Consider the following 24,468-nt stretch of genomic DNA (forward strand, 5'->3'; position numbering starts at 1 on the left):
TCTAAGGTTCGCCTGCTCTGATACCAACTTGATAGGCTTTAATACCAAATGATAAGATCTGGAACCAAAAGATCGGCTACGAAATAATTCCTTAAAATTTGAATTTATTGTAGGACGCAGTCCGCGCAATCATGGGAAAATATTCGTCAGATATTCTATGGTAGTCAGAAAATTACAAAACCAATTGAGTTGGATCTGTAAGTAGGGTACAACGGAAGAATACATGGTGATGCTTGCGAGCTTCCACCTTGAAGATGCGGCGCTTCATTGGTTTCAAGCAGCCAATGCCAATGAGGCTATCGAAACTTGGGCTGATTTTTGCGCCGATATCACGCAGTGATTTGGAGTGTCGGGGTATGATTTATCCGTTGGCCTTGCGATGTGCTGACATTATTTTGGGGATTCAATGGCTTCAAAGCTTGGGACCCGTGGTATTTGATTTTATAAGCCTCACATTGACATTTTAGAGGAATGACCAGAGAGTGCTGCTAGATAGAAGTCAACAGCTGTTTGAACTTTCAAATGTAGCGGACGCAAGGGAGCTCGCTTCTTTCTTGACACCCACTTTTCCTTTCTTCTCAGATCTACGGAGAGCCAGCGCAGAGGATAGTGATCTAGTCTGACTCATGGAGGAGCTGAGAGAGAACCCATCAAGCCATCTCGAGTACGAGGAGCGCGATGGGTTAGTGCTCGAGCGCGAGCGGATTAAGGTACTCGAGAATGAAGAGCTACGGAGAGTATTGATAGCACACTTCCATGATACTCCTCTAGCAGGTCATGAAGTGGTATTACATACCTACAAACGGCTGGCCCAAAACTGTACATGGACAGTGATAAAGACGGACGTGAAGAAGTATGTGCATGAATGTCAAATTTGCCAACGAGTCAAATCAGAGACACTTAAGCCCAGCGAGCTGTTGCAACCACTACCTATACCGGAGAGTATTTGGGAGGACATCTTCATGGACTTCATTGAGGGGCTGCTAGAGGTTTGAGGGCAATCGGTGGTGTTTGTTGCTGAAATTTTTGTTTGAGAAGTGGCGTGCTTGCATGGGATGCCTAAGACGATCGTGTTAGATCTGGATCGCATCTTCATTAGCGAGTTTTTGTCCGAGTTTTTTAGATTGCAAGGGACTTAAGTCAACCTTAGTTTAGCTTATCACCCCAAGACGAATGGCCAAAGGCGGTGAATCGCGGACTAGAGCAATACTTACGATAATATATACACAGTGATAAGAATAGTTCTGTGTAAAATTTGAAATTGATGTGATACTTATATTTTTATAATTCGATAGTAATTTTATTATTGGAGGTGTACTGTTATTATAATTTTTAGGTTAATATTATTTCCAGCTTTAGTAAAATTTTATTTAATTTAACTATTTAAACTTAATAACTCCTAGCTCATTTAAGACTTAGTAGCTTAGGTTCAATCTGACTGGGCTAAGCTTGGTTCAGCCTAGCTTGAAAACAACCTAATTTTGTGCTTAGGCTCAACTAGGCTCTGACTTGAATATAACCCGATAATAGGCCCAATTAAGGCTCAACTTAAGTTGATTTCGACCCTAACCTGAGCTCGAGCCAACTTGCTCTGGCTCAGCTAGTTGCATCACGTACATCCGACTGATCAGCATTATCAATTGCATCTTCAAAACCGTCACCAAGGTCCTAGCCATAAGATTGAGTGGTTTTATGGGTCATCTTGTCCGTAACTCCCAATCGGCCTTTATCAAGGGCAGACGAGTTCTGAATGGCCATATCTTGACTCATCTCTTTCACTACCAGGCTCATGATCTACCATAAGAATAAATAAATAAAGATGACTAGTCTTACAACTCCAAAAATGATCAGCAATCAAACTTATTTTCTTTAAAATGATGATAAAAAGATATACATAAGTTATGTTAGATTACAATACATAAAATCTTTGTTTCATAAGACTGAAAGAGTGGGAAACAACTGGAAACACGTCAAAGAGAGAAATGAAATAAAATAACTACACAGAAAGTTGGCTCTTACAAAGGCCACTATGCTCAAATTAGAAGCTATTAACATTTTCTCTTTTAAAATAAGAAAAAAAACTCGCTCTAACATGCTCAACTGACAAGGAAAAATTCGGACTTCTAAAATCCAGGCAAAACTGAGAGGTCAGCAATTCCTTTGGGTAAATCTGCAATCTTCTTAAGGAGTGCTAGCCGATTGTTCCTGATAGTTTTGTCCTCCTGAACAGTGAGCATGCACAAACAACGTACTCATTTTGTTTTGGTAAACCATAATTCGTCAAACTTGTTGACAATAATAGTGAAATATGTAACATAAAGACATGTCCAACAAAGATCTAGTAAAGTTCCCACGTAAAGCATCAGTATATAATGCTATTAGTTGATAAAATACAGGTACGACCTGCACAAAAAGCTTCTCAAGGCAAAGTACGGAGATTTTAATCTAAATTGTGAACATAGGGATAACATCAAAACCTCACAGCTCGTTCAAAGGCATTCCATGAGTGAGAGAAAGTAATATATGCCAAGAATGAGTGAGCACAAATACAGATACAGGGATACAACAAATTTATAATACATCAACAAATAGAGTAACGAAAAATATTGCAATCTAAAGACTGTAAAATTTGCATATCATTCCATCCACAATAAGCAAATAATATCGCCAAAAGTTCATAGAAAAACACACTTATCAAGTTCCCTACTAACATCAAAGCATTGCATACTAACAGTCTCACATTATGAAGGAAGAGAGATAAAAAAAATGATAAAGAGAGAAAAAGAAAGAAAGAAAGAAAGAAAGAAAGAAAGCATTTCTCCCACTATAGCCAACTTCAAGAAAATAAAACAGATTTCTTCATCGCCTTAATATTTTCCTCATATTGTGAAAGGCAGAGAGAAAGGGAGTGGTGGAGTTTTCTCGTTAGAGTTGAAAGAGTGGAACATGAAAGAAGAGCATGAGTCAGAGTGTGAGAGAGGAACAGTGGAGTTTTGCCATCAGAGTTGAAAGAGAGATATATAGGAGCATGAAAGAGGGGTGTGAGTTCACCAGTATCGGAATCAGAGTGTGAAGAGAGAAGTAGTAGTGAGTGGAAAATGACTAGGCTTTTCTCCTTCAATTAATGTGAGAAACAACTTGAACTCCTCTTCAATTCCATTTAACCCTTAATGAGTTGTTAAATGTATTAATAGGTGGAGGCTCTAAACCCGACTAGCTAAACCTATAATCAACTTAAAAACGTATTCTACAGCATCCCACCCTATTGGTACCATGCTGGAGATGTATTGGAGCCTTATTGAAAAATTAAAATTAGTTTTCTTAATTCAAATATTCTTTCAGCCATATCCGATACATATAGGTTACGCATTCGACATTGTAAATGAAGCATTTGTGTTTCAAAGATTGCATATTAAAGATTCATTAGCTTAGAGAACTAACTAGGGCTTTAGAGTAACTAATGGATCTGCTAGATCTGTTTGTCTTGCTGATTTTGTAGTTAGTAGACTACGAAGCACGAATATGTTTATCCTTTCGTATTGATACTCAATACACATTAGATCCCAAATATTTTGCATATGGCTCTAATACATTTTTTGATCATCCAATCCTTTTATTTTTGTGCTAACGGATGAAATAAAATATATACTTTATATGTATATACAATCATCCAATCCTTCATGATACGTTAAAATTTGTTTATTTGATAATGAATTAAATGTAGATGAATAGTTAAATTAGGTTTTAATATTTCACTAACATTGTGAGTTTCCTATTAGTGTCTATTACAATATTATTCTAGGATATTATCATTTCTTACCATGTGTTATATTGGTTGACAATAGATTGAAAATATATTTATTTATTTGTTAGCATATCCATGTTGTATCCTGCTTTTAAAAAATTGCCATTATCCCTATATAATCGTATCAATATTCCTTGCTGTGCTTCAATTTTAGTAGAATACAATCTGAACCTTTTGCAAAATTCAATATGTGATGTCAACCAAAAATTTTGGCCTTTTTACCTCACATTCCCAATTCAACAATAAAAGGATGTTTTACTCTTTTGGAATTGGATCAAGCAAATAACATTAGGTATCCTGATTGGTTTTGACCTGACAAAACTCTATCAAGCAATATCATAATAGTTTAATGGTGAAAGAGGAGAAATGACAAACCCTAGCCCCCTGGTATGGTGAAAGAGGAGAAATGACAAACCCTAGCCCCCTGGTTAGACTTGAGAGAGAAGGATAGAGAATAAAACAGTTTATTGCTTGACCAATTCAAGTAAAACAACCTATAAATAATCTCTCAATCTGACTAATCACTTGAGGAAAGAAAATAAAACAAACAAGTCCTAACCAAACATGAATTTGCAAATAATAAATAATTAATCAATCTTTAGGCATGTGGGGCATTCAAAAGCTTGCTCAATTTTCAGACTCTAGACTATGTCGTGAACTCGTTGCAAGTTGCAACACATTGGCAAACTACGAGGCCATTTGAATGCCTCCCAGCCTATTTTAATGCCATCCTATGCTGTGCCTATTCCTCTTCCTTCACAAGCCATTTGATGTCGAGCCTCATGCTACTGTCTCCTCTGATAAGTAAACTGGAATGTAGTCAGACCTCCATTCTTATCATATCCATGCATAACCTAATTATAGCATCACTCCAACTGATGTCCTATTTTCTTCTTGCTATTTTGCCCTTTTAAATGTAACTATTTAATATTGCAGTTTTGGCAGGGATTTTGGTTCAAAGGAAATGATTACATAGCCTTTTAGACACTGAAAGAAATTTTGGCGGCTGATCCCTTGTTCTCGTATACTCTTCATATAATTGAGTTCTGAATAGAAATTCAGCAATGATGACTTTTGGTACATTTAGGGCAGAAAAAAAGCAACCACTATGCACAGGTATTATATGCAAAAGTTTGTTCTGCAGCTAATCAGATCTTCCTAAGATGAAAGATAGATAACTGAAAGGCACAAATAGTTTTAGAGGCTGCTTGGTAGCTTGCAATGGGAACAAATAAAATATAGGATAGTCCTTAAGCTGAGAAACTCTCCAACTATCTGCAAATAGGATGGCTTTTAATTTAACATTTACTGTTAAATAAGGAGTATGGTCTGCACGTAAAATGTTTACCAAAACAGCCTAACAAACAAGCATGTTAGTTTTCACTTGTTATGTTATGGTAAATGATAGCTAAGATAAACCACAAATGTTGAATGGCATGTAGGCAGCATCTTGTAACGAACTAAGATTGATGATACACCTTCAGGGTTATTCAAAACTGTTATAATGATCATTGCCAATAGATATTAAAATTATAATGAAACCTTACCTCCATGACAAACACATTGTTGAAGAAATCCTCAAGAGGTTGCAGCAAAAGCAAAGATGCATGTATAAATGTTCCAACATCAACACCTATAAGAAGAAATATTAAGAGGCAAAGTTTAGAGAACAACAGTCTCATAACATGACAGGTACAACAGATATAATCATCACCATTGTTGACAAATCAAGCAATAAAAATTTAATTTACCAGGATGAATTTTACTAGAAACTTCCAAATAAGCACTCCATAGGGCACGTTCTTCATTTTTCTCAAAAGATGCTGCAACAACCTATTCATTGATTTCACAGTGAGGTGCTGGATGATGTTAAAACTTTATATCTAAGATATTTTCCGAATAATCAGAAATCAATTTGTCAGAACATAGATAATAATAGCTTCAATGCTGCTTCAGTCCCTTTTCAATATATATGCACTTAATCACACTTCAATTGAATCAATTGAAACTGATAGGTAATCGTATTTGAGGTTGCAAATACTGTAGGCATAAAAGTAGTCATGGTCTGGAATCTGAAATGCATACTAGAACATAAATTCAACTCCTGCAGATACATATGTGAGATCAAGAAAACAAATGATTTAATCAATTTATTATATATGTTCTTTCTTATCAAAAGACAATGCTCTTACAAGTCAATAGTTTGTCCCATATCTTCCAGTCATACTTGGGGCATCTGTAATCGTTCTGACTACAGGTGCTGTATTTAATTAATCCATAAGTTGATTATCCATACAGCTTGCATAAAGTTATTTCAAAACAGTTAGGTCCTTATAAAATACACACTTGGCCACCCTTGAACTGGAGGAGCTTTAACTAAATTAGGGCTCCACAATGGTGAAGGATTTCAAAGAATTTAGGGCCAGATTTATATGGCATGTTTCTCAATAAAACTGTTCCCTGTTTGCAGTTTTCTGAAAAGAAACATAAATAATAGGTAAATAGCTTTTATAGGAAATAAAATCCACCTAAATTATATGAGTACCATGAAGCATATCTAATTGTTGGCAGAGGTTTTCCTTCCATATTGAGTTCCAAGAGAGTACTTCTGGTGGTTTCTCATTAGACCAGACACTGAAAGCTAGCAATAGAACATTTATAAAGTACATTCATTACCTCCAGATCAGCATCAATGTCCTTTCCACGAATTATTCTTGTTGGTCGTGAATACGCTTCAACTACTTTTGGGAAAAGGTCACTTCTGGACAAGACATCCATCTGAATTTCACAAAAAATTAAAATTGAAAGTCATTGCCTCAGGCTTTCAATAATGTTAAGACAAGGACATTTTCTTACTAATAGCTCACAGTATACTTACTGGTTACAATGGTGAAAATCAAGAGAATGCTACCAAGATAGCTATATTAATAATAACAAATATATCAAAATTGCAAGCAGTAAGACACCATTCAATGGCAAAGCTTTGCCCTTGTTATGAGGGGCTTCCTATTCTCCTAAAACACTATTAAATGCTATATTGCTATGAGATGCTGGACTTTATCTGCTTTTGCATACGCCACTAAAACCTTGGTTATTAATATCACCATTGATGCGTGCCATCTATTTTGCATAAGTTTCTCTTGGAAAGGGGCAAGATATGCACATACCATTCCCCTTCATCTTGTACATCATACATTACTGTTGATTTTTCAACTGGAGCTAAATCTTATGGATAATGGGTAGACAAGAGTGAGTATGCACCGAAAGAAAACAATCTTGTAAAGAAGTATGAACAGTTATAACTTACTTCGGCTGCCGATTGAGATGCAAGACAGGGACAGTTTGCACGCTCTAGAAGTATCGAGCGGACTATCTCAGAATTAATGCCCTTATCCACCTAAGATAAAGTTAAAAAAAAAAATAGATCCATAAGTGAACAAAGATTTTTAATCCTCTAGTTCTATGGGAAAAGAATGTCGACAAGATCATGAATATGATGACATATACATATTATTAATGGGGCTGCAGGTACTAGAAAATGACCCCCACCTAGTCCTTCCAAGAGAGTACTCGGGATACTTATATTTGAATAAATGGAGTAAAAGATCAACCTAATAAGCAGCAGGTGAATGTAATCATTTTGCAAAAGTACACTTCCTATGTTAAAAACATACCATGTTTATAATCTGTTTTCAACAATGGCCGTGCCGACCACCGGCTAGCATGGCACAGCACAACACGTGTCGGCTGTGCCGTAAGAAAAAGAGAGAAAAAGGTAATACCTTCGCCATCGCCATCGCCGTCACCGTCGCAAGCTCGGGTGACGGCGAAAACGAGTGGCGACGGTGAAGGCCAACGGCGACGGTGAGCTCGACGACGAGGTTGATGGCGAAGCTATTAGGAGGGGTGCCATGCAGCACCTTCCGTGCCATATATAGGTCGGCATAGCCATCCATGATCTGTTTAGTATCTATTGGCATATTTACCTCCAGAAAACTTAAGTGGTAATGGATATGAACTTGCTAATCCAGTTCATCTATTGATTGAATGAAAATAAATGTTAGCAACCTTATGTTACATGTTACACAATGCAAACATGTGTTTAGCCAGTGTCACTCAGCTAAGTTGAACTTTCAATTCAAGTTCTTACTTGTGCAACTCTTACAAGCTCTACTCACATTGAAATAAAAGATCGTGTCCTTAAAGATGTCTTTCAATTTTCTTTTAATTTCTCTAATGAAAAATTTTAAAAGTTAATGTTGAGAATAATTGTGTAGAGAATAGTGAATAATTTTGCTTACACTGATTAAATATTGCCAAGTCGCCAGGATTCTAACATTGATACTGATTTATTAACTTCTATGAAGGACTTCAACACAAACTTACTGCTTTTACAAGTCCAAGACAATCTTGGGCAAATCTGTGTCAAGATCAAAGTTTAGAAAACATTCCTTTTCTGGGAACTGGATTATCATGAGAGAGAGAGAGAGAGAGAAACAATTTTCATAGGATTAGTGAGGTCACCCTGTTGTTCAAAAGTAGCAATGCCCACTGATTATATTTTTCAGACTTTAGAGTTCAAAGCAATTAGATTCTCTACCCTTATGCTCCCTTTCTAGGAGATGGAAAACCTTGCTACAAAAACAAATCTACTGCCAGCCGAGTTAATATATTTGATCCATGGATTGACTTGGGACTCACATGTGGTTGTGCAGACTCACTGCCACAATATAACATAGGAAAGTAGAAACTCAACAGAGTGAACTTAGAAGTTTGGCATGAGACTGCCAATGCCAAGGCTTTTAAAGAGTTTCCATGGCTGAACTTAGACAAATTTAAACTAAGAGAACTATAAAATAAATTATAAAGGAGAATTTTCATATGAAGATATACTTATATACATGACACTTATCAGTCCGAAAAAGTTGATCACAGTGAAGAGTATCACACTTTTGAATGCAAAAATTGTTATATGTAAAACAGCACGTACCAAAAGTTGTTCTAATCTTCGTGAAACAAATTGAAGTACCTAAAAAGAGAAACAATGAAGATAACACAATGCAAAATATCAGCAAATGCACAAGTAGGTATGTTTGAAATGGCAGAAACATATACTGACTTCATTTATGATATTGCTATCAATTTCAATTGGTTGTGCATCTGCTACTAGCATCAAAACATTTCTTAGGTCCAATTTCTTGTTGTTCTCCACTAATATCTGAACCTGAAAGATAATAGATAATTTTTTTAAGATAATTCAATGGACAAGAAAAGACTCTTCTCTATTATCACTTACTAGTCCATAGGAGATTCTTCTCAGACCAAAAGGGTCATTTGTCGAGCTTGGTTGACAGCCAGCTCCAAATAAACCAACAAGACTATCTAATCTGTTGCACAAAAATATCAAGTATGAGTAACTTCTTACATAAACTAAATGACAAATGATAAAAATCTAGTTAAACAATAAAATATTGAAGCAAGTATTACTCTTTTTAACAGCTATCTTTTGCAAGCAGAAGAAAAAGAAAATATATCAGAAGCACTACAGTATCTGTGAAGCCAGTATCATGGAAATTGATGTGCAACTGATGGACTAAAAGGAGCGGGAGAACATCAATTTTTCATTCAATTACCCTACTGGCATATTTTCAGATTCTATTGGCAGCTACAGAACAAGAGCACATTGGAGAGAGTGCATATACAATTGTACTTTCATGGACAAAGAAGAAAATTCTAGGCAGTTAGGACTTTGGAGGTACCTGACGAAGCTGAAAATTTTAGCACTACAGACTGCATATATCTCATTGTAAATATCTCAGAAATAAGAAATCTCCGAGCAAAACAAGTCATCTTGTTTAATCTTATTTATTGAATAAACAAATGGATAAGCGTTTATATAAGTACTTCATAAAAGCTGATGCTTCTATAGAGGGAACTAAGCTTTATAGAGACCAATAGAGAGGAGCAAAGCATTATGGGAAGCAAAAATAGAAAAAAAAACCGAACAGAACTGAGCAAACTTAACCTGAAAAGTAACGCATTATTGACGTAAAAGAATATGCAAATAGAAACTAACTGATAACTAGATTCTGTAACCAAAGATATTGATGAGAAAAGTAGGAAAATATCATTTAGCGATTACAGATCCAGGACATGAGAAACTATTTAACCTATAACACACAAGCAATAGAGTGTAATTTTTACCTATCGGCAACAGCCAAAACTATCCCAACATCAGATTTTGGAAGCACATCCCCGGAGAACCTTGGGAGTGTGATCTCGAAAAGGGCCTCTGCAATCTTCAACAAATGAACTTTTAGTCAGCCAAGTCAGCTACCAAGAAATATGAATCTCATTTTGACGATAAATAGATATTTAATATTTTTGCGTACATAATGTGTTGACTTTAGAACAATATACAACACTATAAGAGAGGAAGACAAGAAACAAAATGAGGATCATTATAGTTCAGGAAACTTTGCAAAGATAGGAGAAATATAGGGCAAAATAAACTCCTACCAGATCGATAAGGCGATAAGTTCACCATAAAATATAGAAAAAGTAACAAAAGAAAGACCAAATTTTAGCCAACCATGTCAAAACTAACAAATTCTTAAATTGAAAGTTATTATCTCTCAACCCACATCTAGATTATTTCTATGCCAAGAGGACTTCTTGGATGTTTTACTCTTGGTTGCATGAGTCTTAAACTACAGCCAACAATGTAAATAATACAACAGCTACTAATTAGTTTCATATCTTTTAGTTTACAAGCAGAGATTTACTGTTGCCCTACTAGCACAATCCGTGCCTCACATCACAAGAGCATGTAGATATAGTCAAGGTTCCGAGTTTCGACCAATCCCGAGTTTCGGCCAAGGTGGGAACGGGTCGGATCCGACCCGGAGGACATCAATAATTGATGTCCCCCTATCTACCTGCCTCTCTTTCACCCTTTTCTCTCTCTTTTCTTTTCTCTCTCTCTCTCTCTCTCTCTCTCTCTCTCTCTCTCTCTCTCTCTTTTCTTTCTTTCTCTCTTCTTCACCGGTGACTGAGTAGATCTCTGATGACTTCGACCTCCGGCGACGTTCTTCGACGAAGATCCGATGACCTCCGGTGAGTTTTTTTTTCAGTTTCTAATTCCTTTCTTTCTCGTTTCTTTTTTTCATTACACACTTGTTGCTGCAGCAACAGCACCTGTTATTGCTAAGAACTTGAGAGGCTGAGATAGGCTGAGAGGGGTGGAAACTAGAAAGAAGTAAAGAAAAAAATTGAGAGAATTTTATTTTCGTAAATTTTAAATTATTTAATATTTTATTTTGATTTTTGTTTATGTTTTTTAGTTATAGAGTTAAAATATCAATGGCTCCAAAAGATAAATCATATGATACCGATATTGAGTGTTGAGTGGCAACATTGTAGCACTATTGGGCAAGATAAAAGATGTATTAAATGTAATTGGTATAGAAAAAAAAATAAGTGGTAGTGTCAGCCGTTTGAAAGAATATTTAGCTAGAAGGCAAGGAAATATAATAGTTTAAACTCAAGTGTCCTTGGAAGTTAGAAAGCAGATGTTAACTCATCTAATTGGCAAAAAGAAGAATAAATAATCTACACAACAGAGATAGTCAATGGTTCGTGAAAAATTAATACATAATCCTATACATATTAATGATGATAGCAGTGAACAGAGTGGGGAGGATGAGGAGAGAGATGAGGAGGGCACTGAAAGAGAGCAGAAATATGCATAGAAAAGAGGAAGAGATAAGAAGAAGCACTGGTGGTAACTTTCAGAGATCTAAATCAATTAATATACAATGAAAGAGAGAATATAGAAACGACAGTTCTACCCCTAGGGCTCTTAGCGTTATAGCAGAGTCTGAAAATATTAAACTAATAGATACATATCTTTAGGAAAAAAAGAGATCGTACACAGATTTCTATCAAGACAGCTCTCAAAGGAATTAAAAATGCAAAGAAACACATTGGTAGGGCTATCTCTAAATTTTTCTTCTATAACCATATTCCTTTTAATGTAACTGATACTTTTTTTTATTACACTATGGTGGATGCTATACAATCAATAGGGCCTGGTGTTTCGCCTCCTAGTTTAAATGATATTACTATTAAATATTTTGATTCAGAGGTAGATGAGTTTCGTACTTATATTGAGATACTTAGATAGTATTAGGATAAATTTGGTTGTACACTGATGTGTGATGGGTGGAGTACAAAAAACAGAAGAAATATAATTAATTTCTTAGTGTACTTGGGCATGAGGATAATATTTCTGAAGTCTGTAGATACTACTGCTCATTTCAAAAATGCAGATTATATTTGTTAGTTGATAGATGAGGTGGTACAAAAAATTAGTTGAAAAAGAGTAGTCCAAGTAGTTATTGATAATAGAAAAAATTATAAAGCTGCTAGAAATTTACTTATGATAAAAAGACCTCATTTATATTGGACACCATATACTATATATTGTATTAATCTAATGTTAGAGGATATTATAAAAGAGACTGAAATTGACATGGTTATACATGAAGGTCAGAGGTTGATAAATTTTATATATAACCATAGTTAGGTTCTTAATTTACTAATATAGATAACTGGTGGTAGGGAGATCATCAGACCCGGCGTCACTAGATTTACCACTCACTTTTTAGCCTTGGAGAGCATTATGTGCTACAAGGATGATATTATGCGGATATTTACATCACAGGAGTGATCTATAAAAATTAAAAATATGAAATCTAAAAATAAAATCTTTAGGTGAAACTTTAAAAAATATGGCTCTTGGAATACATTTTGGGATGATATTACAATTGCCACCACAATATTTGAGCCTCTTGTCAAATTATTACGACTTGTAGACTGTGATGACAAGCTTGAGATGAGTTTCTTATATAAGACAATGGACATAACAAAAGAATCAATTATAAAAAATATGGGTCAAAGTTATAAAAAATGGAACAGATAAATACATAGAGATTTGATTCTAAATGGAACAGATAAATACATAAAGATATATATGCTGCTGGCAAACATGCTTTTAAGTTCTAAGTTTTACTTTACTAATTTACTTTTATTTAAGAATATTTAAAAACATGAATGCTTACAAATTTTAAATTTCTATAGGGTATTTTCTTAATTTAAGATTTTAATTCTCTACAAATGTCAATAATAATAGTGAAGTCTTATTAGGAGTTAGAAAGGTAATCAGCAGGCTTGACCTGATATTCATAAACAAATCCTTTACGATAAAAAAGTGAGTTATAATTCAATTAAATAATTTTATTATTATTTGTTTCAAGTTTAAACTTCCAATATAATTAGAACGCAATTATATATTTTTGATTTCAGATCGAGAGATAGATTAAGAGCTAAGCAATTCAATATTGCTAAAGTTACTACAACTATATCTCATAATACTCTAGCTGAATGATAGTTTATCTATGGATGGAAGGAGGCACCAAGTTTGACGCCAATAACAAAGAAGATTTTAAGTCAAACTGTGTCTTCATCATAGTGTGAAAGAAATTAGACTAGTTTCTCCTTAATCCACATAAAAATACGCAACCGATTGATAATGGAAAGATTGGAAAAGTTAATTTTTTGTCACTATAATATGAGATTGAGGGACAAATTTAAGAAAAAAGGCAGAAAATAAACAACTAATTGATTTAAATCATGTTTTTGATAAAGACCCCTTGACTCCATGGATCAAAGAAATAAAGGATAGATTATTAGATGATAGATATAACCTATAGTTAGATGAGATATTAGGAGAGACCACGACGAGAGCAGAGACTAGTATGAGTTGTTCAACAGCGAGAGATAGTATACCTACCAGTACTGATCATAATCCTGATGATACACCTAGTTGTAAGATCGTCTCATCTACATTTGTTGAGAAAAGTTAAGGCATAAGGATTAAATATAGAGAAATTTAAGATGTATATACATATCAACGATGTCGTCATGAAAATGTTGCTTCCTATGATTATAGTACATCGAGTAGTTATTGTTTGGAGCCATCAGAAGATCTATATGTTAGTTATTATCCTTAATATCCTCGGTATTTTCACACACAAGATCCAAATGCTAGTTATTATCCTCCTCAGATACAAATCACATTATAAGATCAATACAATATGACTATTATGATGGAATCACTTTTGGAGCATCAGGTCTTGGACATTATTATTTACAAACTTATGATTATTATAAGGATGAAGACCATAAAAATTTACGAGAATCAGCTCAATATTCATCAAAGTTTTAAATTTTGAGTAAGTTAATACATTTTTAAAAATTTTTAGACTTCATATGTGAGTAATTTTTGCTTTCTTATTTTTTCGTTATTTTTCTAAATTTTTCTGCATTTTGAAATAATATTTAGAATTTTATATAATTAAAAAGTAGTCTGATCCAATACGAATGGCCAAAATGTATCGTTTTTTCGGATGACCGATACCAATCCCGATTCCGATACTAGGAACTTTGGATTTAGTGGAAGGATCAGAGAAGGGAGGCTAGAAGAAATCAGGACGGAATGGAGGGGATTGACGAAGATAAGAAAGTGATAGCGAAGGGAGAGGAATCTAATAATTTTGGTCTGTGTTTGGTAGTTATTTCAAAGTTTAGCAGCTAGTATATAAATAATTCAATCTAACAAGACTTAACCCTTCATTCAAGCATGAAGATGTGATTCTTATTTTCAAATTCACCTTCATATTGGGATGAAACTCCCACCATATCTCATCTGCAAATCAAATTCCAGCTAGCTCTTGAAACTTGCAGAACACTAAACACTTCCGTTCATATTATTGGATGATTCCATTTTGTTGTTTGCAGAACATGGAAAACAATTTTTCCAAAAAGCATATTAGGAAACAAATGTAAACCAGAACACAATTCTGAAAACAACAAAATGGAAGATTCAAATAAACAATTCAATATTGATGATACTGAGGATTATGAGAAGCTAAAGAAGAAGATTTCTATTGGTTAGAACAGAATAACTGGATTATCAAAAAAAAAAAATAGCAATTATCAGCAGAGAATCCATCTATGACTGATCACTACTACAACAGTAGTTTCAAGTACACTAACTGGATTCTCATCTCATTATAGTTATATATCATAAATGAGAAGGCTCCTCTTCCTTTTATAATTTATATAGACAACAATGCCATGAATTAGAGAAAGATATCTTCATCTGAAACTACTTTCAAACCTGCTCAGGAAAACCATCTCTTAGAGCATAATGCCGTGCCATAATACCAGCAAGGGAAGTGAATTCTGTAACTACAGAAGTAGCAAGATCTGACATAGCTAAAGCAGCAGCATCTTCGACAACTGGGATTATCCTTTCTTCTATTCCAAGAGCAAGAGTTAGTTTTGGAACAGTACTTTGGATACGTGCGACCTTGTCCAGCATTGTCCCAAGCTTTTCCTGATTAATTCAGCCATAAAATTGAAGAAAGAATACACAATGAAACAATTGCCTCACAAACAGTTCAGTAAAGTTTTGCATTTCACATGAAGAAAATCCTGTTAACATAGACATCAAATAAGAAATGGATATACAACATAAAAACTGTTTAACAGAGAGTTCATGACATTTTGTAACTTACATGGAAGAGAATTCCTTTTAGATGACCACGAAATTCAGGGAATTTCCTTTGTGTATCCAGTTTATAAAAGAAATTTGCATCTTCATAGCGCGCTCTGGTAATTGATATGAAAAAGAGTTAATCAATCAAGAACCTTACTCACTGAGAGAAAGAAGCGGACAAATCAAGATCAATAAAAATTTTAGTTTAGTGTGGATCTAACTATATTGTAGCTTGGTCTAATTTTAGTAGCTATGAGACTAAATAATCAATATCATAAAGAGACTGTCTTCTCACAACTTAAAAAGGGACCATGACTTACCTAAGTACAGCTTCATTCCCTTTACGAACTACTTCTTCCTTGATGACACCGTTGGCAACCTAAAAGAGAACCAATAGTAACAGATTAACAAATATGACCATATGTAGAACAAAAGGACAAACCAACTTTCTTGGAACTTGAAACTTGAAATATGAAAATCCATAAGAAATCTTACAGCAATAAAGAACGGCAATAGGTTTCCAGTAGATTTGCATTTTAAAGGAAAATATTTCTGGTGCTTGTACATAACCTGCACAAAATAGTTGATGAACATTATTAGCATATTACATGTAAGATACATCAAGGATTGCCATGCTAGTGACATAGGGTATACCGATACTGCCTCTATAATTAGGCAATCAAGTAATATAAACATTTGACATGTGAGTAAACCATATTCTGACTTTTTTCTGGTGAATATCCAAAGTAATGTGGGTGGCGTAGCTACCGAGATCAATGCAGTTGTTATTAGGAAACAAGATCACTAAATTACATCATCGGGATCATGAACTTACATTCTCCCTTCACCTCACCTGTACTTGCTGCTTCCACATGTACAAGACATGGCACCAAGGCACCAAGGCACCAACATTTCTGCCTAGTGCTTAGCAACACAACATGATGGCCATCATGACGTGCTAGTGACGGGCAGCAAAACATGTGCTGTTGGAGACATAGTGGAAGTGTAGATCTATATAATACTCAATACATGCAAGAGGGAGTACATATTATATACAAATCAAACTGGATTTCAACGACTCTATAAGCCACAGAGCACCCTAGGGAGCTACCTTGGAGACACTATAATGACCAGAAAAAAAAAAAGTTTGTGGGCTCACATGCCATGCATGTGCACTACTGTTTCTCTTCTCCTCCTTGTAGCCATTATGAGAGGGGGTGTGTGAGCCACGTAGTCCCCAAATAAATTATAAGGGAGATCACAAGCAGACCCTAGAATCTTTCCCTCTATACAACCCTACCTCTCGTCCCTCTCACCTATGCAAGCACCTTTCTTCTTCCTTACTCAAAGCTTACGTTGTCAAATCCTACTATCGATGTGCACCGTTGGAGCAATCATAGTCCACTCTGTGACTCATCAGTAAGCTCTCTTCCACCTTTCACAACTATTTTCAGTTTAATATAGTAGTGTGGCCTCATTTTATATTTTCCGGTTTGATGGCAAATTTCGTCAGCAGGAGACTTCGAGTCATAACCGGACATGTTCGAGAAGCTTCATACGGGTGGCATCATGCCGTGGTACCCATCATAGGTATTCTAGTGTTTTGGGGAGGCTACACTTAGTAACTATGTAAGAACTGAAAAAATATTATAAAAAAAAAATCTCTTTTGGAGCACACATGCGCACTCTTCACCCTCTCCCTCACCAGCACGTCACAAGGCAGCCACGAGTATTTTCGCCGAATCTGAATCTAATTTAGATTTGAATTTTTCTTCATAATTTAAACCCTAAATCCTCTCTTTGTTTTTTACCCTAGCCCCCTTCTCTCTTTTTATCTCCTACTTCTTTACCGTCAGAGTCTTCGCTTTGGAATCAAATCGTCGGAGCGCTGCCGGATCAATCAGAGACCACCACGCGACTCGTGGGTAAGCCCTCTCCCACGAATTTAATTTGAGTTTGATAAGGTAAATTAAAAATACCTAAATTTGGTGCTTGTAATTTCATCAGCAAATCGGGTCGACTAGCGGCTTCGGGTGGCTGTTGCTCGTGCTCAAGAGCTCCACAATGTTGGCCTCGTGCCACTGGTTACCTTCAGGGAGAGCCCTCGTGGCTCAGATCGTCGCCGACCAAGAGATAAGATTGTTGGTTGTCGTTGGCGGCTTCTCCACCACATGCGGTTGGCATGGCCGCGATAGTGGCGGGGAGCTTGGGGTGTAACCGATGGATCGCCGACAGCGGTGGTCACTGGTGGACTCTCTCCTTTTCTCTCTCTCTCATTTTCTCTTCCTTGTGTCAACCTCCTCAAGGAAGAAAGGTTGGGTGAGACTCGGGTTAAACCGAGCCAACCTTTCTCTTTCTTTTTTCAAAGTTGCTGGTTTGGGTTGGATTTCAAATCCAAGACCCGAACTAAAATAACAAATAGAGGGCCGCGGGCAGCACAGTCCATTGCCGATTTATTGGTAAGGCCTTAGCCCAGCCCAATTAATTGAAATTTGGTGGGCTACGGCAGGCCAGCCATAGTCCAATTTGATGGGTTTAAATCAACTCATTTTAGCCATTTATTTAGTTTTAAAATTCAGAAATTTTCTTAGGGATTAAATTAAAATTTATGTTATTTTCTCATCATTTAAAGGTGGTGATTATTGTCGTTATTATTGTTACTTTAAGAACATGCTTAGTAAAATTGTCATTTTATATCGCTGAATTTGAATTTTATTTAACGTTATAAAAATTTAGATTTATTTGGCTTTTGAGTGGATTTCATTTACTAAACTATAGTTGTTGCCTCATAGATTTTTCGTTTCTAATATTTCAAATAATGGTCAGCATGGCAACTAAGCGAGATGCATCGAAACCCCACCTCCACTTAGGATCTACCCTTTTATCTTTTCGTTCTTTTGGTTTTTATGTTTTAGACTATTTGCTAATTTAATTTGCTTAGAGACATGTTAGTGATAACATTGGTTATTTCCATAACAATTTGGTTAAATTATATAAATCAAATTCTTTTCTTTTATTGATTCTTGTCATTGTGTACTTTAAAAGTATTAATAAGGCTTCACATATCTCAAGAGTATTAAGGTACATGGCTGGTCCTGATTCCAATTTCGGGTCGTGATAGCCTCCCACTAACGAGCTTTATAATCACATTAAGCTATCGTCGTCCATTGCAGTCGCGTCCGACCTTCCAAACAAGTTTCCTTCCTTATGTGGAGTCTATTCTTACCTATTATAGGTGCCCTCAAGGCCTAGTAGGAGATATCATTCACTACTATGGTCGTCGGGATAGATGGTGTGCTTCTAATTATCAGTCGCCTCGATTGACCTTCCACCTCATGTGGGTCACCATGGTTGTGAAAAGCAATTTGGTGTTGTTGATAGGGTTAGCCAACAGTGGAGATTGTCGACAACCTCCTTCCCTCACCATGGGTCTTCTAAGGAAGTTGTTGTGCGGTTGGGACTTTTGGTCCCAACTTGTGTTGAGCTTAGCCCAAAACCAAGCTGCATTTGGGTGCAATGCGGGCTAGATGTACCCAACCCAGTTTAGTTGGCTGTAGGCCTTGGCCCAACCCGTGGTAGCTTAGTGAGTGGGTCAGCCCAAGTTTTTGGGCTTCAAATCAGCCCAAATTAAATTAGTTTTAATTTAGGAAATGTTAAATTAAAATAAATTTGTCTATGAATAAAGGTGACCATTTTTCCACGCATCTGGATTTTTTATTCAAGTTATTCCACATGGACCACAGGTAAGTCAGTTCACTCAATTTTACTTTGCCTCATATTTTGCAAAAATGTGTATATTATTTATCATAAATTACCATATTATCCGTGTAATGATATTCTTCATGCAAAAGTTTAAATATATAGAACATGTTTATCTAGTTATGGAATATGTATGATTTTGAAAACAGTCCCTATGTTATATCAAAAAACTGCAATGACTCAAATTTACCTAAAAGTCCAAGAAACAAACCTATTCTAAATTACTATAGTAGCCTGTTTAGGTAACTCTGGCAAAGTTAGAGAATAGTTGTAGGTTAGTTCGGTAATAATTAAAAGACTCAATTGCTATTTCAAGAGTTAGGTAACGCTGGTTGATGTGGATCCATGGACACAAACCCACAAAGAGAAACATGGCATTTAGTAGAGATTGTGAGGTTCCGCATAATGAAATTGTTTTTTACTAACACTAATATTACTCATGCTTTCTTATTCACATCAGGAGCATGTTTGGTTTTATGTCAAATATTATTCGTGAATAAATTGAACTTTAGATTTTTAAAATCATGCTTTACAATTATGTTTTCATTTGCTATATATTTATATCGAGTAGGTCCTCACTAAACTAAAGTTGTTAGCTGATCAACTCCCTTTAACATTTTCAAATGATGATCGATGTGGCAAATAAAGATGGTGCATCGGAACCCTTTCAGCTCCACTTAGGACTTCGGTTTTTTTTCCCTTTGGTCGCATTAGTTGTTTGTGTTATTTTGAAAGACATTGGTTGCCTAATATTGAACTTCTTTCTTACCCTTGGGAACTTTTACTATTATTTGACTTGAAGTTATTGGAATATATATTTAGTTCTTCAATATTTTGGATTTTGGGAATTAATTGCAAAGGCTTTGTGTATCTCAAGTAATGGTCATGACAGACAACAAAACAAAGCACAAACAACAATACTAATTTTCTTACTTCACTATTTAGTTTTGCTACCAAGTACATGGTGATATGCTTAATGCCTTCAGATAGGGACCTTTGTGTCCCATCATATGACAACTAATGAACGTTGGGCTACCACAATTCATGAGTTTAAGCCTAAGAAAGTCAGTACTCATAATTCTTACATTCTTATCACCTGTCTCTTGAGCTCCTTCAAGACTCTTGTGACTTATACTTGACTCTATAATAATGATGACGAATTTTTCTTACATCCCCCCTTAATTCACAATTTCTTTTAAAACATGCCCAACACTAATTTTAATTTTGCTGCATGGACTCTTGGTCATTAGCAGTAAGCTTTGCAACATTCTGTCTGAGTTTCACATATTCTTGAGACAGTTCTTTAATTCTTGCATCCATCCTTTCACAACAATAGTGATTGATATAAACAAGGATGTCATGCCAAATGGTAGGACATGCAGCACGGCCATGGAATAGAAAAGAAGAGAAGAGAAAAGAATAACCTATTTTGGAAGCCTGAATTCACTGGTACCCTCAATCTCGAATCATTCAACCACTGTTGCCATCATTTTCGTTTCGAAACAAAGGGTGTGGACTGTGGAGCAGAGAAGATGATGGTTGTTTTATATTATAGATTACCAAATTCTATCTTAAACGATAACAAATCCAAAGTAATAATTTATAAGTTCTATCTATTTGGCTGTTTTAAGTTTTCAACTGATAATACGATCACCTCATAATGGTTGTGATTGCAACAAGGATCAATTATGGACAGATATGGAACCAGAACTTTGAAAGATAATGCCGAGCTATCCAACCGTCCAAAAGATCTAAGATTCTGATAAGTTGTTCTGGAAGTCAGGAATCCAATACAACTAGAATCACGACAATTAGAGATATAGATCAGAAGTTGTGGTAGAAATACTGACCGAGAGTCAATAGGTGGTAGGATGGATGTGGAAGGTGGAAGATGGGATAATGATACGATTTGGACTTCACTGATGTCGTCTCGAGCACCGATACACTTTAGGAGTGTCTTTGTTTCTTATTTTAATGTTAAATTTCTAAGAAAATAAATTTTCTGTAAGTCGCGTTCGAGTAAGTGGAGTGCGTTCGAACGCGGTTGTGAACGCAGTTATGAACGTAGTTGTGAGAGTGTGCATTGTGCGTTCGAACGTCGCGTTCGAACTCACTGTGAACGCCTGCATTGCGTTCGCAAATCCAGAGATGAGCGAACTCGGTGCGTTTAAATACGATCGGGCGCGTTCAAACGCGGTCAGCGAAATTGTATTGTTTAGGGTTAATTTTGAATTATTTGGTTAGCCTCTAAAGGGATATGGATGGCAACCAGAGAGTCATTATTGAAGAATTGAGTTTTGTTTTGCCTCCTTCGTCTTCTTCGCTTTTGTTCTCTCAATCCCCGGCGATGCCGCTTCTAACCTCCTTCGATCGGCCAATCACCCTAGTCCCTTAGGGACGGCCCTCTCCTCCCTCTTTCCAATCTATCGAACACTTGCCCTAACCCTTCCATCAACCATAACTTTTTCACTACCACTTTCATCGGTGCCACCCCATTAACGCCGGTCCACCTCTAACCACCATCATCTAGGATCTCGTGCCTCCATCCACGGATACTGATCAGACCACCCTAATGTTTGTCCATTAATCGAACGATATCTCGAGATCCCCACATCCAATTCGCCTAAAACTTAATTTGTTGGAAAGCTTTTTTGGGGGGCTACAACATATCCAAATTTCACGTCCATCCGACGACGGCATCTTTCGGAATCTTATTACAAAGTTCTGTGCCTGATCTAGTTCAGATCAGAGAATTGAAAGAGATCGAACCTTAGCCTAAGGGAAGATCGTATCAAACAATGGTGAGGGTTAGGGTTTAGAAAGGTGGTGATGGCAATGATAGTAGGGATAAAGCTTACAACTAGACGAAGGGGAAGTGGTTAGACCGATCTTTGGTAGGCAAGGGGGCACGATCACATTGAAGGAGGAAAGAAACGATGTCTAATAATAGCTGCCATAGGAAGGAGATAATTGTAGAAGAAAAAGAGAGAAAGAAGAGAGATAGGAAGGAAAACATCAATAATCTTCAATAGCTTCAATGAGGCTTCTTCTACATATTTAGATACTAACCGAACAACGAAAACAAACAAGAAATAACCCTAATACAATCCATTGTTGCCGTGAGGCATTCGAACGCGGCATTCGAATGGCCAAAATAGGCTCTCAAAATTTTCGAATGCCGCGTTCAAATAGGTCTTTTGGCATTTGAATGTCATGGCCAAAATTCCTTATTCTTCAAAAGCAAAAATTATTCAGCTCGAGACAATGAGGTCCAACCCTAGTCAGATCAACTGATAACAGATCTTCACTTATCATAATACTATTAAGTTCTTATCATCTATTCCAAATGATACCAATCATAAAAATCCTAGGAAAAGTTGTTCTTCTTCCTCGACTTCTCCATGCGGCTATAGAGGGCCTCGAAGGTGGTTCATCACCCATGGTAAGTGCGAATCGGCCTAGACATTTATGGATATAATTGCTTTTTCATCAAAACTTCAAATTGACATATTTATTTATTATGGTGATTGTTAGCACGAGAACAAGAGATTTCAGTAGTTTAACCCAAACTCAGGTAAATGGATTTACTCACATATTTATTCGTCTTGTATTTCGTGCTTTTTGGTATTAGATCACGTATTTCTTTGTATGCAAATAAAACATTATATTTTTGTGTACAATTTAATTATTATATTTTTATGTGCAAAACAAGGTTCGAAAAATCGGGATCTGAATTGGCCTTTCGAGAAAATGATACATATTGGCCAAATTAGCCAGATTGGTTACCCAGATTGAATAAGATCTTTTTTAATTAGAAAATATTCTAAATATTATATAAAAATGCAGGAAAATTTTAAAAAATTTAGAAAATATGACAAAAAAAAGAAAATAATAATTATTCACATATGAGACTTAAAAATTAAACAAAAGTACCAACTTACTCAAGAGTTAAAACTTCGATGAATACCAAGTTAGCTCTCATAAATCTCTATGGTCATCTTCATCATAATCACCATAAATTTGTAAATAATAGTGTTTAGGGCTTAGTACTCCAAAGAGTAATTGCTTTATATCATTAATATTAAATGGATCTTATTATCTCTGAGGTGAATAACAATCAATATGTGAATCTTATGTCTAAAAATACTAAGGAGGATAATAATCAGCATTTGAATTATGTGATGGTTCGAAATAATGAATACTTGATGAACAATAGTCATAAGAAGCAACATTATGATAACGACATCGCTGATATGTATATACATCTTTAGTTTCTCTGTCTTCAATCCCTATGCCTTCTTACTTTCCTCAGCAAATGTAGATGGGACGATCTCACCACCAGGTGTATCATCAGGATCATCAGGATTATCGCTGGCCCTAGTAGCTATACTATCTCTCACTACCGAACGACTTTTACTAGCCTCTGCTTTAGTTGTGGTCTCGTCCAATGTCTCATCTAACCATCGGTTATCATCTAATAATCTATCTTTCACTTCTCTGATTCATGGAGCCAGAGGGTCTTCTTCATTAAAAATATGATTTAAATTAATCAACTGATCATTTTCTTTCTTTTTAAATTTCTCTCACTCAATCTCATATTATAATGACAAAACACTAATTTCTCTAATCTTTCTATTATCAATCGGTTACGTGTTTTGATGTGGATTAAGAAAAATGTAGCAAAATTTCTTTCACACAGTGATAAAGAACAGTTTAACTTAAGATCTTTACTATTGCTGTCAAATTTAGTGCCTCCTTCTATCCATAAATGGACTACCATTGAGCTAGACTGTTATGAGATATAGTTACAGCAACTTTAGTAGTACTAAATTAGCTAGCTCTCAATCTATATTTCTCTATCTAAATATATTATCGAATACATTTTATAAGAAATTGAATATATTAAAACTTGAAACAAATAATAATAAAATTATTTAATTGAATAATAACTCACTTCTCAATCGCAAAGTCTTTAAAAGCTACTATCAAGTTTACCACTGTTTCTTCTCATCTCCTCCTCTCTTTGTATATTTCTGTTTTCTTCCATTATCCTCCTCATTGGTCTCTCCTCATCATCCTCCCCACTCTGCCCACTACTATTATTATCAATATTTTCATGGTCATGCATCAATTCTTGACGAATTATTGATTCTCTTCTTTGTGCAGCTTGTTTATCCTCTTCCCTTTGCCTATTAGATGAGCCAACACTTCTCATTTAATTTTCAAGCTAAGTTGAGTGCAAGTTGCTACATTTCCTTGTCTTCCAGCCAAATATTTTTTT

General features: G+C 35.6%; 1 protein-coding gene across 1 annotated transcript in view; it reads right to left on the bottom strand.

Moving 5' to 3' along the window:
* Positions 1-1,850: 1,850 nt before the first annotated feature.
* LOC140769629 (glycine--tRNA ligase, chloroplastic/mitochondrial 2) overlaps positions 1,851-24,468 on the bottom strand; it is a 76,982-nt gene continuing 54,364 nt past the window's right edge. The window contains exons 24-36 of the mRNA XM_073110411.1: positions 15,924-15,998; positions 15,749-15,807; positions 15,448-15,541; positions 15,048-15,266; positions 10,010-10,104; positions 9,102-9,192; positions 8,925-9,029; positions 8,796-8,834; positions 7,113-7,202; positions 6,482-6,583; positions 5,557-5,638; positions 5,353-5,438; positions 1,851-2,222 (exon numbers count right to left, since the gene is read on the bottom strand). Coding sequence (XP_072966512.1) covers positions 2,124-2,222; positions 5,353-5,438; positions 5,557-5,638; positions 6,482-6,583; positions 7,113-7,202; positions 8,796-8,834; positions 8,925-9,029; positions 9,102-9,192; positions 10,010-10,104; positions 15,048-15,266; positions 15,448-15,541; positions 15,749-15,807; positions 15,924-15,998 — 1,236 coding nt within the window. The 3' untranslated portion in view covers positions 1,851-2,123. The remainder of the gene's footprint in view (positions 2,223-5,352; positions 5,439-5,556; positions 5,639-6,481; positions 6,584-7,112; positions 7,203-8,795; positions 8,835-8,924; positions 9,030-9,101; positions 9,193-10,009; positions 10,105-15,047; positions 15,267-15,447; positions 15,542-15,748; positions 15,808-15,923; positions 15,999-24,468) is intronic.

The sequence above is a fragment of the Typha angustifolia genome, chromosome 11, assembly GCF_048772165.1.
Source record: "Typha angustifolia cultivar Huaian chromosome 11, ASM4877216v1, whole genome shotgun sequence".
Taxonomy (NCBI): Eukaryota; Viridiplantae; Streptophyta; class Magnoliopsida; order Poales; family Typhaceae; genus Typha; species Typha angustifolia.